Genomic DNA, 17,237 nt, shown 5'->3' with positions numbered 1-17,237 from the left:
CTGTATTATGTTCAAGCCTCAGACAGGGAATGATTCCTTAATTGGTGGAAACAGATGACTTTGATCTTTTAAAAACCTAGAAATCAAGGTCTGCTAAAAACGGATACAGTGATAAAGTGACTAGATGAACATCAAGCTAAATGTGTGTAACAACAAGCAATCAAGAAAGCTGAAATGGAAAAATCCCATGATGAACACAGAAGAAAAAGATGACTTTTTTGCGTGGTATAAAGCCTCTCCAGACACTGTAGGGACTTAATTAACTAAAACTGCTCTAAACTTTGCCTGCTTTTCAGCTCTGCCTATCTATCCACTGAATCCAGAATAGCTCAAGTAATTTCTGGATGCCTGATGTGGGACATTCAGGCATGTCCTGCTCCAGGGAGATAGGTTTATATCCCCTTGCTGAACTCCACTGTTATACAGTTTACAGAGCCCAGACAGATAGTTGCCTACATTCTGCCTATTCCTTTGAGAAGCCTGAAGAGTTAGTCTTGATCCTAATTAATTTCTTCCAAGAGACGTAGTTAGCAATAGCCAACTATTACATGACACCCTACTGATTAGAAGCCTAGCCTGTAGGCTTTTCGAAGGGGACTTAAAATTATGGCTCCTATGGCTCAAGAGAGGACTTTAATATCAGGTTATGAGTTTCATAGGCACTCTGTCCCTCTTATTGCAAACACGAGTGCACAAGTCATGTTGTCAGAAGGAAAAAACCAGAAGAAGTTGCCTGACCTTGTATTTAGGACACTTAGAAAGAGGGAAATGTCAGTTTTGAATGCTGTTGAATGCTCATACATGGGTTTTGACAGCAGTTGCAAATGTAATGCTTATGCCTTCCATGATTTGAAACTTTAGTTCTAAATAAGAGAAAGGTTCCCTCTTGTCTGCGTGCCTTTTTTGACCCTTGGCTCTTGAATACTGAATTCTCTCTTTTTGCTAGGAATAATTTTTGGTGTAGGTGGATGAAGTTTCCTGAATAACCACAAATAAGGTTGGTGTGAGCTCTGTTATGGGAAAGGACGAAATACACAAATTGTGCTAGTTTGCAGAATGCCGTGAATCTGTCCACAGCATAGGTTGGTTACTGTTGTGAGTTTCACTGCGCTGCTCACTTGGCAAGTTAGAACAGGCCAAACAAGGCCACACAGATTCCTATGCAACAGCAACACAGAAGCTCAGAACTGACACTTGGGGTTTAATCCCAGCTGGCAACTAAGCCCCACACAGCCGCTCGCTCACTGCCCCCCATGGGTTGAGATAAAGACAGTTTAATAGCTAAAGCAAAGCCGTGTGCACAAGCAAAGCAAAACAAGGAATTCATTCACTAATTCCCATGGGCAGGCAGGTGTTCAGTCATCTCCAGGAAAGCAGGGCTCCATCACGCGTAACCGTTACTTGGGAAGACAAATGCCATCACTCCGAACGTCCCCCCTTTCCTTCTTCTTCCCCCAGCTTTATATAGAATCATAGAATCATAGAATCATTAAGGTTGAAAAAGCCCTCTAAGATCATCGAGTCCAACCGTCAACCCACCACCACCATGCGCACTAAACCATGTCCCTAAGCGCCTCATCTACACATCTTTTAAATACTTCCCAGGACTCAACCACTTCCCTGGGCAGCCTCTTCCAAGGCCTGACCACTCTTTCAGTAAAGAAATTTTTCCTAATGTCCAATCTAAACCTCCGCTGGCGCAACTTGAGGCCATTTCTTCTCGTCCTATTGCTTGTTACTTGGGAGAAGAGACCAACACCCACCTCACTACAACCTCCTTCCAAGTAGTTGTAGAGCGCGATGAGGTCTCCCCTCAGCCTCCTCTTCTCCAGACTAAACAACCCCAGTTCCCTCAGCCGCTCCTCATAAGACTTGTGCTCCAGGCCCTTCACCAGCTTCGTTGCCCTTCTCTGGACACGCTCCAGCACCTCCATGTCCTTCTTGTAGTGAGGGGCCCAAAACTGAACACAGGATTCGAGGTGCGGCCTCACCAGTGCCGAGTACAGGGGCATGATGTCGTATGGTATGGAATACCCCTTTGGTCAGTTGGGGTCAGCTGTCCCAGCCGTGTCCCCTCCCAGCTTCTTGTGCACCCCCAACCTACTCGCTGGTGGGGTGAGGCGAGAAGCAGAAAAGACCTTGACTCTGTGCAAGCACTGCTCAGCAGTGATGAAAACATCCCTGTGTTATCAACACTGTTTCCAGCACAAATCCAAAACACAGCCCCATACCAGCTACTATGAAGAAAATTAACTCTATCCCAGCCAAAACCAGCACAGCACTGTAGGAGCTTCCTGTCCCTTGTGCCTATTTTTATCTCCAACTGTGTACAACCGAAACAAAGAGAGGGGGACAGACTGCAGGAAAAGCAACAAACAGGAAAAAGGGTTGAAGAGTGAAAGGAGGACTGCAAAGCATGAAAGATACAAAATTCTGCAGTGCCTGTATTTCAGATGTCTCTTCTCCAAATATATAAGAAAAATTCACAAAAGAATGAGAAAAATAATGTAGTATTAGGAGATATGAGGAAGCTAGAGGTAGGGCTAAATGGTGTACGTGGACTGAGAAAAATGAGCTGACAAGACAATGAAACTAGAAATGTCAGAGATGAGAAGTATGACTTTCACGGAAGATGTGAGAAAAAGAATGTAACTCACAAAGTGACAAAGACACAGATGCACATTGTGTATAAAAAAGCAAATTTCGCCCTCATTGCTCATGAATTTTGCATTCACTAAGTCCACTTGTGCAAGATACTCTGTATTTTTGCAGCCCTCAGCCACAGGCTCTTTGTTTGATGCTGGTTTCAATAAACATGCTGGCTGCAGGAGATATTATTCAAGGCAATAAGAGATCTGTTGATCCTATCTCACACGCCTAGCAAACATTACGACCATCCTTAACAATTCTCCTGAGAGCAGTCGGTAGTTCCCCATCTCTAAGGCAGGAAGCGATAGAGATCTGCAGGCAGAGCTCTGCCAATCATTGTCCTCAACGGGAGACAAGAATAAAACATGAGTTATCGTGAGCCTTATCTAAATAGGCCCGTAAAATTGTTGCCAGTAGTGTTTGAATCTTCAAAGGCTGTGGGGACTGTGCTCCACATTGGCTGTGTAACGTCCCTCATCTCTGGTGACCGATTCAACTCAACACTGCTACCACTGACAGTGTGTGCGCCATATTCATGAGACTAGGCCTTGCAGCTTTATTTTCCAATTTTGCCATCACCAACTAGTTTCAAATCTTTTTCCTGATGTTAGGATTACTTGAGAAATGGAGTCCTGATGTGCTCAGACCTCTGCCAGTTCAGGATAACATATCAAAGGAACTAATAATTCTCCAAACTTTTCTTGTGGTTCTTCTAATACATCCCTGTCTTACAGAGCACAGACATGGTCCTTTTCAGTCCTTTTTTGCCATGGTGTGGACAGAGTGTTATATTTCTGGTACTCCCTCATCCTGAAGAAGAAAGGAGGGTGGAGATAAATTTTTAGAACTCTCAGCAAGTTTATCTGCCATTTAAAGTTTTGGATAGTCATGTTTTCTTTTACAGTCTTTTCCTTAGATATAATGAAACTTTTCTTCATTACTCCTAATTTGTAAGATATCTTGCTCTTTGTGAAAATTCACTTAGTTTACTGGAAGTGTTTTGAGTCACATGTTTCAAGTTCTGTAAACCCTTGTTGTGGTAGGCTTTTCAGAATTAACCATTGTAGCTTGCTCTCTGCTCCGCTGTTAGAATTAAGAGGGAGCTGTATTTACTTCCAGTGTAGCGATGAGGTTTCCCCTCTACAGAGGTCTTCTGCGATGAATCTCCATATGTCTTATCCATGAATTGCAGTAAAATCCTGCCAAATTGTGGTATATGACCTGACATATGGTTTTATATGAAGTTACACAATTATGGCTGTGGCTCTCCAACACTGGTTGAGAATAGTTTACCAACCATGCAGGCAGAGGACGCATGTGAAACACTTCTTCCTGTAGACTTCTGGGTCCTTTGATGGACATTTCCTTCTCGTGTCTAGTGACAGATGAATCCAAGTTAAACTAGGATGTATGCTTGGGCTTTCTGCAGAAGCAGAGTTTATGAGCCCAAATAAAAGTCTCAGTGCATGTAAAAATGCCACAACTAAGAACAGTATAATAAGCCTGTGAAAATTTTAAAACTGTTTTTAAGGGAATAATTTGTTGAACCTTAAGATGTAATGCAGTGTCTATATAGATTGGTAGAAAGGGATCCTTGTGTAGAAAAGCAATATGCTGGTGAGATTGACAACCTCTGTATGACATCAACTCACTAGTCATCCACCTTTCTGGTTCCCAGAACAATTCCACAGAAAATCAAAGTAGAAATCTCCATCAGTCATGAAGGGCAATTAAAAACTAGTTTAGATCTTATAATCCTAAAATGGGGTGTCCTCAGTGGATTTGTTTCCAGTAAAACCACAAAGTGCCTAGCATGCCATTCCCAGCGGGAAGGAAGACCAGAACATCTGCTTGCAAATGGTGATGTGATAACAAAATTCATTAAACCTTTCTCCCCCTTCCATCAATGTTTTCAAATCCAGACACTTCTGGCAGGGCCAGTGGAAGACCATCACTTGCTCTATGAGTCTGTTCTCTCATCTGCTCCCATGCTTCCGTGGAGTTCATAAAAGCCTGAAGATCAAACCGAAAATGTCAAAAGGATGCCCTGATTTTGGTGTCACTTTCTTCATGTTGTTTTATCATTGCCTTTTTGTTCAATTTCTCTTTGCTCCTATTATTGGTATATTATATTCCTTTCATACTTACCTTCCTCAGTAATGGATCTACTCTAATTTCTTTTACAAGACAGAGTTCCATACCGGTTCTTTATTTACATCTGATTTCCTATAATCTTAGCTTTTACTCCTTTAAATTTATACTCTGCATCTGTAACGCATAACACTTTTAAACATATTTAGACCTCAGAATCTTTTGAATGTGTGCTGATAGACTTTCACATTTTTTAGCACCTGTCCAAGTGGAATATAGCTGTTGGGCTCATCCCATCACTGTGGTTTTGCAGTGCCCACTAACAGAGTACAACATGCTGACTTTGACTTGTCTATCTGGAGATGTCTTCAGTTAGAGGTTGCATTGCTTCAGTTATACAAATTTATAAACCCACTAGTATAGATGTAGCTCTATTGCTTTAAAGTACTTTATATTCTTTTATTTATTTCTGTAAAGTAGGGAGATTTATATCAATATGAATGGCTTTTATCAGGGCTTTTGCTGTCTATAACTAGACCGACAACAAAATGTTATTTGTGGAATACTTATTACATCTAAATGCTTTATAGGTAACGTTTCATTATATGATCTATTTTTTTCAACAGCTTAGCTGGTTTAATTTTTCTTTTGTTGGCTTGGTGAGTGGGAATAATGGTGGAGTCATGTGCATTATTTCTTTCTATAAGAATGATCTGCACCGTGTGTTATCTGCTTCATGTTTTCCTGTACGGCTTCAGTTAAATCAAAGAAGGCTGTTCAAGGAGGAGGAAAAAGGAAGCAAAACAATAATGGAGATAAGTAGATCATGAGAAGAACTATTAGCTGGAAAATGCTCCTGATAAGATCCTACCACATAAGCATGGTTTACTATTCCCAGTGCTGAAAGCCTAGGATCAGAGAATCTGATCTTTAAAGACGATGGTATGTGAAGGGAGAAGCACTGAACAGATTTTTGCATATTTTGCTATAGAGATGTATCTGTGAAACAGATGCAGAACTGCAGCAAGCAGGCTGGTGGTCCCAGCCAAGAAATGGGAATGAACCTGTGTTATTAACAGCAGATGTAAACTTAGGAAAGCAGATATGGGTACAGAACTCTGCTTCCTTTGCTCATCTTCCAATCTCTATTCCTTTCAGTAATTACTATTTTTTGTTTTGTTTTTCTACTTTTGTTTTGAAGAAGCTTTCTTGAGCTTCTGCTGTCCATCAGTTACAGGTCACTGGAGATAAAAGTCTTGCAAGTTCCAAACCCATTTGTGACTGTCATGTTAAAATTGCTGTTAAACAGGAGAATATGACACAAGACTCGGTGACAGGGCTGGAGGATAAAATTGATTCCAAAGAATGACACTTTTAAAGGGGAGAAAGAAACCCGTTACAGCTATTTGGCCAGAATAACACTTGGCTGTGTATTGTGGCCACATGAACAAAAAAGCTTTAAAATAAGTTATTTTAGAAAATATATTAATATGTTTCATTATAAGATACCGTACTTTTCCTAACAAAATTGAAAAAAGCTGTGTATTTTTGTTACACACTTTGTATATTTAGGCTATTGACAGAGTGGATAGTCTAACTTTATTCTGTGGTACTAGTTTATTCAAATGATGCACACATTTTAATAGGTTAGTTTTTTGCCTAATATAGGTTATTATTTGAAATGAACCTTCTCTAAAGGCATCGTTCTTTTGTTGTTCTGTAATCTTAGCCATATGTTTCCAAATATATGATTCCAGAGCTTATTAAAATCACAACTTTTTCCTCATCTTAATCACATTATGGCTGATAATGTACATCTCACTTACGGCTTTTCATTAAGAACAACTGACTGTGATAGTGCTACAGTCAAGGAAAATGAAAACACTCACCAGAGAAGATATTCTTGAGTTAAAGTTCTAGCTGTTGCATTAATTCACCTATGTTTCACACAACCAATATTGTGGGAGTATTTCTCAGTTACCAGTTGCCTGCCTACTTGCCTGCCTGGCTTCCTCGTTACAGGGACTTATTGTGCCATTGCTCCCTTACGCAAGCTCCCAGTGCCAAGGGTTTGCACTCCATGGTACGACTGAGGACTAACTGACTTCTAAAATTCTACAAAGTGGGCAAATTAAGAGTGATTTGAAGCATACTAAAACTCCTGAGTTATATACAGAAGGTCTCTGATCGTATATTTAGACCGATGACAATGCTCTTTCAGTATGAAGTCAAACTTGATGAGATTGTTAGGGTCGTGAAACAGAATCTGTGTAACAATCATGACATTTGCAAAATCTGTTACTACTACTGTACAGAACACAATTTCCATTGACCATCTTTATAATTAAATATTGGTTCAACAAGGCTGCACTAATGAGATACGTAAACACATTTTTTATGTTGACTCTTGGTAGTCTCTTTCATCAATGTTTTCTCCTTCTCCTTTTTGTGTACTCACTGTTCTGCAAGGTATCAGCAACCCTTGATGAGTTTATGCCTCTTCTTTAGCACAACTGGACAGATTAAAACCATCTATTTTTCCTACACAGAACATATATTTTTTTAATCTTGGAATTTCTTAAGTGAATGCTTCTAGATTCAGTATTTGGTGTGATATTATTATCATTTCTACAAATACAGGACTCAAATGCATTAAGAACTATTCAGACAAATAGCGAAAGCCAATCCCTACAAACAAGATTGAATAATATCAATAAACAAATTTAGCAAACACTATGAAGACAACTTGATTAAATTAGTAAAATAACACAGACCAGGTCTTAGGTTTCATAGCTATCACTTTACTTTTGTGATTAGGGAGATAACTGTTAATTATGCTGATATTATTATCAAAGAAATACCAAACTCTTTGTCAGATCTTTAAGTTGCTTAGATACGAGTGAAAGAATAAGGAGAAAAATATATAACACAGTAAAAGCTACTATCAACAAGAAGTAATACATTTATTCCACAAAGAAACTACACAGACCTACTATATGTTTCAAGTAATTTCTTCAGCTCTTCCAGGACAAGTCTATATTATTAGAGGTGTTTGGCATTGGTTCTTTAAAACTTGATCAGGGATGAAAAAAACTGCTTTCTCTTTGACCCCATCAGCAAACATATCTGTAAAGGCTAAAAAATTTTACAACACATTTTACTTACCCTCATCCTTCCATTTCTTATTGCTGGTCCATCTTCTGCTAACCTCAACACATACAAATCCATTTTGTACTCCCTTCCTCCTCGAATACTAAACCCAAACCCTTTGGCTCCTTTCTCCAAATCAACGGTGAAATAATCAAAGTCCTGTATAGACAAGTACAAAATAAAAGACAATTAACCATATGAATGTCATGGTATGCATTCAAGAAAACTTTAAAATACATCTCTTCAAAAGTGCATCTATCTAATTGATATAAGCAAAGGGACCTTCAACATATACTTCCACGCTGACAGACTTTGGCCATTTCTGAGAAGAGACTTTAGCAAAATGTAAATGCCTAAGTCTAAACCACCCTGAAAGGGCATCATCCAGCAGTTGCCTGGTACCAAAAGCTCTCTAGATGTTTTCCATATTCACCCTCAATACTTTCATGGTACCTGAGTATAAGTGTTTATGTCTATGCAAGAAGTGCTGATTTGGCAAGTGAGGTAGCAGGCAGTTCCTGTACAAGCATCATCACAACTAAAAATTAGTAAGAGAGACCTCCTAAATTCCCAGCAAAACTTAACATGATCAGCAGGCTGGACTGCATGGAGTCACAAGCTACAGCAACTCTCATCACTTCGGGTAAAACATGTGCCTTGAGGAGGAGGTGGGAAGTAAGAGATTTGAGCTTCACCCTTTCTGTGTCCTGCAAAGACTGAGATTCATCTTTTCAGTTCCTCCTTGGTGGATTCTAACTACCAGCCCCGTAGAGGGGACTGGGTGGGAACTTGCTCTGTTGCTTTTGATCCATTGGCAGCAGGATTGCAAGAACCATGGGAGCAGGAGGAAAATGAGAGCAAGTTTGGGTTGTGGTTAGAGAATTAAACTGGAGATGGTGAGAAACAGGCAGTCTAAGCATCTCTCTAGATGCTAAGAAGCATCTTACAGGGTATGCGCATGGGGATAGGGATGTGCTATTTAGATACTGAAATGCATAAAATTTTCACAGAGTTCTCTGGATCCCATTTAAGAATTTGGATATTTTCATTGGTACAGTTTATGTGTCTGGCTTTGAAAATACAGACATAGAAACCATGTAGATATGGTTCCAGTGTATAGTGTTCAGAAGTTTACATTCTCTTATTTAATATTTTTCTGACCTCTATTTTTTTCTGCCTTTAGGTAAGGAGAAAGGAGGATTTTTTTGAAAGTTTGAACTTTGGGCTAAATCCTCGAACCTTCACAGCTGTCAGTAAATATTTGTCATCAGCAGAGTCTTGTCCAAGGTGACGTAACTCTTCATCTAAGGTTTATTTCTTTGAATATGTGAGATCATGCCTGATGTCAAAGAAACTAGTTGCACAAGCTAGTTTCTCCTCATCCAAACTATTAGCAACAGAAATGTAATTTTATCAGTCCGGATTCACATTTATTTATTTATTTATTCAGATTAGGTAAAATTTTCATTTTCAACAATGCTGTAGAAATGCAGTCTGACCTAAGTACCTCCACTGTTTGATGACAGTTTGATTGTATTATGTTCCTAGGAATAAAAAAAATTCCTCTGCTGATGCAAAGGCAGCTTATTTTAGAATTTTTATTTTAACTCTCCAATACTTAAAACCAGCATTGGTTTAACATTATAGTCACACAATTATAAATGTAGTTTTATTTGACAGATGACATAGTTCTTCATTAATATTAATGGTTTTGAAGTAATTTCCTCTACAGTGAAATAGTAACTTGGAGTAAAAACAATGAAGGTGCCTTTTTCTTCTATAATGTCATCTTTTTTACCAATATACACGATCTCTCCCTACAGACCTAATGCTTTCTGTTTAGGAGGGCTGTAAGTATTTAAGTTTGTACCTGGGGTTGCCTGTACTCTGACAGAGGGTACTGCCTGGTGTCGGGCGAATGCTGCCTGTAATCTATCAAGGGCGGCTGCCTGTAGTCGAGAGGTGGTGGCTGCTGGTAATCCATCACCGGAGGATGCCTGTAGTCCAGCGGAGGCTGTCGGTAGTCCGTTGAGGACTGCCTGTAGTCTGTAAACGGAGGTTGCCGGATATCAGGTTTCACATCTTGTCTGGCTTTTACTTCTGACCTATAACTGAGAAAGGCAAAATGCCTTGGTTTCAGAAAGTGGCAAAACATTAAGAATATGCATTACATGCAATACTGAGGAGTGAAAGCAAACTGCCTGACTGCAAAATTGCATAAAACAAATTTTCACAGAGAAGCAAAACTTTCGAGCGTAAATAGTTGAGGCATCCAAAAACAGTGAGCGCTTTTGAAACATGGACAAAAGCAATTTTCCCTCAGATCATACTGTGCAATTTTCCAGCTCTTATCAGTGAGATCAGGATTAGGCCCAAAGCGACAGGAACAGGAAAAGCATCTTGATTCCCACTTATCTTGCCTACTTGAAAGATAAAACTGCATATGGAAACACCCACAATACTCACCACAAAATAATGCACTGAGTTTATAAAGTGTTTTTTTTCAGAATTAAGATTTCTATAGAGTAAATGAAACATCAGTGCAGACATTTATAGCCCCTCTGTTTCATTGACATAAACTATTATTATTGTGAGCTTCTTAAGGTTAAAAAAGGATACATTCTTTGTACTAGCTGTTATCTTTTTAATGAAGGGTATTCTTTGATATAACATCTGTTAATATAGTGTGTATTATTATTATTACACACTCCCTATAATACTATCTATCTGGCTACAAGCCCATAGCAGGTAGCAGCCCATGCACAGAAGTAACACAGGATGAAAGGAAAACAAGTTTGGTTAATGAGGAATTAATACTAAGTAAAATATTGCTTTAATTGGTAACCAGTTACAGGAAGATGAGTCCTAACATTTCGAAGAAAATGTGACTTTCTGTAGTACAGCGACTAGTTAATTAATTTACTCAGATGGGAATGAGTGGCTCCCTTACCACATGGAAATCAGTGCATAGTGGCATTTCACACTTCAGGGTGAAGTAAGGAATATTTCTTACTGCAAACCCCCGTACCTCAGCCATGTAACAAGCTGAATGGGCACAAAGGAAGTCCCAAACTTTTTTAGCAAGGTAATTCTGTAATAGTCGTTTGAGTTAGATTTCACAAAAATTTTCACATAGTGGATGTTTTTACACTGTCCCCTAGATGCCAAAGGAAATATTTTTTTCCTATACAGGAAATATACATTTCAAACTCTGCTTTAATAATGGTCTGGAACTTTGCAGTCGACCAAGTGACCATGTATGTACATGTACACATGCAGATACATGAACACTTAGAGATGGTGAAAGGGATTTTGAAATGTAGTTATCGATTAAAAAAATTACATTCTGAAAAAATGAGAGTATTGGTTTTGATCATGTTAATTTATGTATGAAAGGATAATCTAAATAATCTAAACATTTCAAAATGTTTCAAATATGTTTCAAAATTTCACTACTGTATTAGTACAGTTACAGTAACATTATGGCAAATCTTCCTACACACTAGCTTTAATTAGCTGAATGTCTAACCATACACAAAAATATCAGAACTATTTCCCTTTGACTTTTCTGAGAAGATGAAAATAGACTGCTACCACATGTTCTTTTAAAACCTGTACATGGCTTCTATAATAAGACCTGCTGTATATAAGCAATCCTCTTACTTTCTTTACTCAGTATCATGATCCTGTGAAAAAAACATGGACAACAAACATGCTTACTGTGCTACTGAGCCTTATTAATATTGGAAGTAAAAATACTAGTTAGTATTCCTAAGAGTTTTAAATATCTTATAGTATTTTGATTTTGATACAGAAACATTGTGTGTGCCTATATAAACAAGCTGTAATCTGACTTATAAAATCTAGTAAAAAATGATACTATATGAGGTCCATAGCAATAATGGACCTTTTTCTGGAATAAGAGTCATCCTTAGGCAGGTTCCCAATATATGACCACAGCTGTATCCCAGAAAATGTTGCTTTTATTTACAGTTGGAGGCACTGTAATTTTTGCTAAATATGTAAATGGTGACATGACCAATTATAGCTCATGCCTTTCAGTAAAAATACTACAAAATTTCTTTTTGGAACTTTAATCAATATACTTTACTGGTCCCCTCTGAAAATTCCCAACTCAACAGACATTTAATACTGACTGACAACTACACAGAGAGACTTTTGTGAAAGCTTTGCATCAAATTTTTTCAGAAACATGTGTCTTCTAGCACGTGATCACTTTTGGAAAAAGTACTCAATGGAATATAAGGCAAAGAAATTTGCCAAATGTGACTAATTGAGAGAAAATCATTTCGGGCAAGTGAAAGTGCTACATCTGTTAAGCAAGAAGAATTAGAGGGCATAGTGTCTAAATCAAAACTGAACTCAAGTATCTCCAGAAGCAAAAAGTTACAATCCTATAACCAGCGTCTACTATTTGGGGAAGAGGATCTTGATGAGGTAGGTTGGTTACTGAAGATTAGCATAAAGACAGTCAGTGTAATCAGCCTCATTTAACATGCCAAAAATTAATCCAAAGACTAAATAGTGTTGATTGGAGATCACAGACAGTTTTATCATCCCACAGCCTGAGTATGCTTTTTATATATACAGCTTTTAATACAGCTGGTCACAAAGTTTCTATCCCCCTACAATTTAATTTCCATCACAAATAAATTTGTCAATGCATGTGCATAAATTACACGTGTGAAATTGGCTGGAAAATGATACACCATAGATAAAAACTGTTATAAAAATATCTTCCTGACTCCAGAACTCTAATAGACAAAAAAAAAAAAAAAAAGGAAGACATGTAAGGTAATGAAAAAAAAGGCCACCTCACGATCAGATATTGATATACCAGTATTTTGTAAATTATAATGATACAAGAAAGTAGTATGTTAGCAATGAAATTATTAGCAAGGAATACTTCAGTGTTTGGCTCCTTGGCAAACATACGATCCTGACGGACGTTTGAGGACGGTTGGCGAGACCCTTGTTCATAGTAATGTGTTCCATACCTGAACAAGACTTACAGATCACCCTGGCATGCACAATTCATGCTCTGCGAGCGCAATCGCGGGACCGTGGCTTGTCAGAGCCCCGCAAGCGATGGCTCACAGCCGCTAGAAACAGCATGAAGACCCAGCACAAGGGTGTCCCGTGGTCCGCACAGGAGGCAGGGGCTGGCGGAGCCCCTCTTACCTGTTTTCGTGTCCCTGCAGCTGGAGGGGCTGCGGAGGCGGTGGCTGGGCGACGGGGCTGTGCTGGGCGACTGGGCTCTGCTGCGCCAGGGGGCTCTGCTGGGCCATGGGGCTGTGCTGCTGGGCCATGGGGCTCTGCTTCTCCGAGCTGGGGGCCGAGGCGGGGCTGTTCAGCTCTGCGTAATGGGAAGCTGGAGATTAAAGACCTGTCACAGCACGGCATTTAATAAAGGGCAAAGGTAGACTCTACCTCTGAAAATTTATGCTTTGTCGCTTTTACTCTCTTGGGTTATAATTAGATTTTAAGACATCTGAACCTAATGGGCGCCTTTTGATGGTCTGTGGGGTCTGAAATCTTGGTCACTTCTATAACTCCAGTTGACACCTCCATTATTTAAAACCCAATTGAACAAGGCAAATGGCTTCTGTGTTTCATATTTTCTTTTAAAGCCTAGAAATACTGATATTTGAAAACTTTTCATTTTGAGAGAATGAACGATTTTATTGCTTTCACCACTGTTATGGGATGACAGACTGTCGTCACAAGAGCTAAAACACAGGTGTGCTTGTGTTAGCTCCTGCTGTCTTTGAGCTCAACAAGAGTTTCCTGTCTTTTTTAAATCTTTGGGGACTGTGAACAGTAAAACCAATCTCAATAAATTCTGACTAACCAGCTAAAACAAAGTTTTATTTCACTGTGTTGTGCCAAATGACCAGGGTTTCACATAGGAACACTGCAGAAAACCAGAATCCTTCTTTCCAAACACCATAAAATTCAGAAAGGCAGACAGGCTGGGGTAGGAAATGTGGCCTCGTGGCCTTGTTACAAATACGGGATGCCAATCTTCCTTCAGGCTTCCTGCTGCACTTGGGGGAAGGCACATTTGGCACTGAGCTCATATCGAATATATTTCTCCCAACACGCTGGCACAGTTATGTTGCTCATCATTTACCTATTAAGAAGCATAAATGAGACTCCACCCACAAGAGGACAGGGCACTGCAGAAGTAATTGCTCACACATTATCAACAGCAAAGGTACACATTATATTTTTTTATTTCTGCTTGCAACAGAATGAGAGAGGCCAGTGTGGCGTGGTGCAAAGCATCCAGAATGGACATGTGTACGGTTGAGCATCCCTAACAGCAATAGCTGGCAATAGCCAGATCTTGCCTAGCTTTATATTTGAATCTAGTTTGAATTTTGAATAATTTTATTTTTTATTTTTTAACATGTAAGTTTGTCTCCTATGACTGCACATTTCTAATGGCTCTCTACTTATTTTACTTATGTTCATAATTATTTTAAAAATTTTTGCTATTTTATTAAAAATCTTTTCAGTTTAGGCTTAATTGTCAAAAAAGCTTGTATATTTGCACTTAAAACACTCCTCATGCAGGCATAAGCAATACTTGTCTGTGTAATTACTATGCTTAAGGCTTTAATTGCCCATTTTGCATCTGTGAGTCTCTTTGTATTGTAAAGTTTCAGAGACCAAGATTGGGAATATTGTCCCTCATTTCTACATTACTCTCATAAGTATGGATGAACTAGTCAAATCATAAGCTGCTTCTAAAACTGCTTTGCATTTATATGGTATTTTTCACCTGAAAGTACATTACAGAGGTATTAGATTTTTTCCTAATTTTATAAGCTGGGAAGCTAATATCAGAAGGCAAATGAGGTGTCCAGTGTGACACAGTCACACAGGGAAGCCATGCCTTGGGCACAAATCATTTCTCACCCCTAGCACGCAAGAACATCTTGTAGTATTGCATCTCAGATGTACCTCTGCCTTCTTTCTAATTTAAAGTATCCATCTCTAACACTGAACTATTAGCAATTTGCTAATATGAATTAATCTGGATACCAGGGAGGCCTAAATAAACTGCACGGACTGCATGCAGCATCACACTTGTTCGTAGATGCTTGCAAAACTGACCTCCAGTGATGATACGGCCGCCCTTTGGTGTGAATTCTGAACTTGTGTATGTTTGTGTTTTTCCCTTCACTGAATTAATTTAACATAGTAGATAAGTTCCCCCAGTTGCAGTCCATGGCTGGTGTCAGACTATTTCCTTGTCCTGTTGCTGGATGCAGCAGCAGTAGGTGAAGGTCATCTAACTGGAGCACGGATCATTAAGTAATTACATTATTTGCTGTGTGACATTCCTAGCTCTAATGGTATTTGTTGCTGAGATATAAAGCCACAGTCTCATTAATACAGTACAATTCATACACCAGTACAGCACATCACTAAACTAAAAAAAGCTCTGAAATCAACCCCAAAACCCATGAAACCAACCTCAGATATCTTCACTGATTAGCTGTGGAGTAATGACCAGAATAACGAGTCTGTCCCCTTATCCTCACCTTACAAATGAGATAATTTAGGGTTCAGTTCTTTCCTGCCTTGTGCATTTGTACTGATATATGTGGAGGAAACTACCAAATCTGAACTCTTCCTTCACATCACTTTTTGTCACAGGTAGCTGAACATGCCTGGTGACAACCATTGCAGTCTCTTGTGAGTTACTTTGCCCAACTTGGGTTTGGTTTATAGCAGGATATAAGGGAACGAACTCAAAACCTGGCTCTCTTGTAGGGTGCTTTTCCATGTAGAAGAAAATTCTTCCAAAATACACTAACGCTGATCGTTACTCAGGTACTCGGGTCTCTCTCAGGTTTCTTCAGGTTTGCTTTAAATACGCTTTTCATAACTAGAAACCTTTTCAAGAATTCAGATATTATTCAAGCTGGTTCTAAGGCTGTAATTTTGGTGTGCTGTAGGTTACAGCTGAGAAAGCAAAACAAAAGATGTTCTTTCAAGCGGTGACATAATTCAAGCTAATTGGAGGCTACTTAAAATTTTCTTCCTGTTTTTAAGGGCCATTGACTTACCCTCCTGAGGAATGATGCGAAGAGTTACACTGAGACCTGCATCTTTAATTAGCTTCACAATATCTGCATGAGGCATGTTAATAATAGACTGGCCATTCACAGCTAAGATCCGGTCTCCAACTTTAAGTTTTGCACAGCGATCCGCAGGACTTCCATCAATTATCCGCCCTATTTTATGGGGTACAGCTAGACAAGGAACAATAGTCACAGTTAACATATGCTGAAACAAGTGGTGATGTTCATTTGGAAGAAAGTTCTATATGAATTAAAAAACAGCTTGTGTATAAACATATAAGAATATAAATTCTTATATAATGTCATTTGCATTAACACAGTACAGATTTCACTAAAAATTCAGAATCCAGATGTGCATATATACATGGCATATACGTAGGAAGTCCAAAATCAGTTTATGGTTCAGCTAGTTTGCAAACCTGGCACGTAACAAGATAATAAACAGATCAGAAGAACAATAAGGCATTAAAACAGTGAAGGGGATAAATTTGCACAATAAGTAGTAGTCATAAATTGCCTCCCACCTCCTTTTTACAGAATCTCTTTGTTTGTATATTGCAATAGAGGCACTACAAACATGATTTATTTTATGTACAAATAGATGTTATTACTGAAAATGCCCAGGGTTCACTAAATTTTCTCCTCCTCCATTCAAATATGTTAATTGATAAATAGAAATCATACTGAAGATTTATTGAGATGTGCAGCTTTCTAATTAGATACACGCCTGCATGAATTTACAGTTAATTATGAGTGCATAGACACATTTACTACATCAAATAGACACCCCCCCCTCCATTCTCAAAACATTACAGATCAACTTCGCTTCTCCTTTTGCTCTTCTCTGTGGTTCTCCACCTTTCTGTGTACTCCATCCATTCTCTTGTTCTGTCTTTTCCCTTATTTTCCATTGAATTTTCTAGATATTACTCTTGATCTTTCTCCCAGTGTTTCTTCCCTTTCTCCTCCGGTTTTTAACTAAATGCATATACTATAGCTGATTCTTCTCTCTATCTAAGCCTCCCAAAGAGCATGCTATTTTTCTTTCTCTCTACTAGTCATAAATATGCTTATCACAATTAACTTTGACTGTATATTCTATTAATATCCCTCACCAACCCCACACTTCAGTCTTGGCAAACTTAGCACAAAGCTGCTTGGCCTCACTACCCACCTGCGACTGGTGTTCAGAAACAGTTACGTTTCTTTTTTTTAAATAATATATCCTGA

At 38.8% G+C, this 17,237-nt stretch overlaps 1 protein-coding gene across 6 annotated transcripts in view; it reads right to left on the bottom strand.

The window, feature by feature from the left end:
* The window catches only part of MAGI2 (membrane associated guanylate kinase, WW and PDZ domain containing 2), a 764,133-nt gene that overhangs the window by 35,778 nt on the left and 711,118 nt on the right, over positions 1–17,237 (bottom strand). For 4 of the 6 annotated variants that reach the window (XM_075144538.1, XM_075144553.1, XM_075144558.1 and 1 more), the window contains 4 exons: positions 15,993–16,178; positions 13,093–13,267; positions 9,761–10,001; positions 7,906–8,049 (listed from right to left, as the gene is read on the bottom strand). In XM_075144538.1, the coding sequence (XP_075000639.1) occupies positions 7,906–8,049; positions 9,761–10,001; positions 13,093–13,267; positions 15,993–16,178 (746 nt within the window). Of the gene's footprint in view, positions 1–7,905; positions 8,050–9,760; positions 10,002–13,092; positions 13,283–15,992; positions 16,179–17,237 lie in introns of all 6 variants that reach the window. The other 2 variants (XM_075144530.1, XM_075144546.1) reach the window with 1 other exon arrangement.

Source organism: Calonectris borealis, chromosome 1, assembly GCF_964195595.1.
Source record: "Calonectris borealis chromosome 1, bCalBor7.hap1.2, whole genome shotgun sequence".
Lineage (NCBI taxonomy): Eukaryota > Metazoa > Chordata > Aves > Procellariiformes > Procellariidae > Calonectris > Calonectris borealis.
The sequence above is the reverse complement of the archived record's forward strand: the minus strand, read 5'-3'. Positions and strand labels throughout refer to the sequence as shown.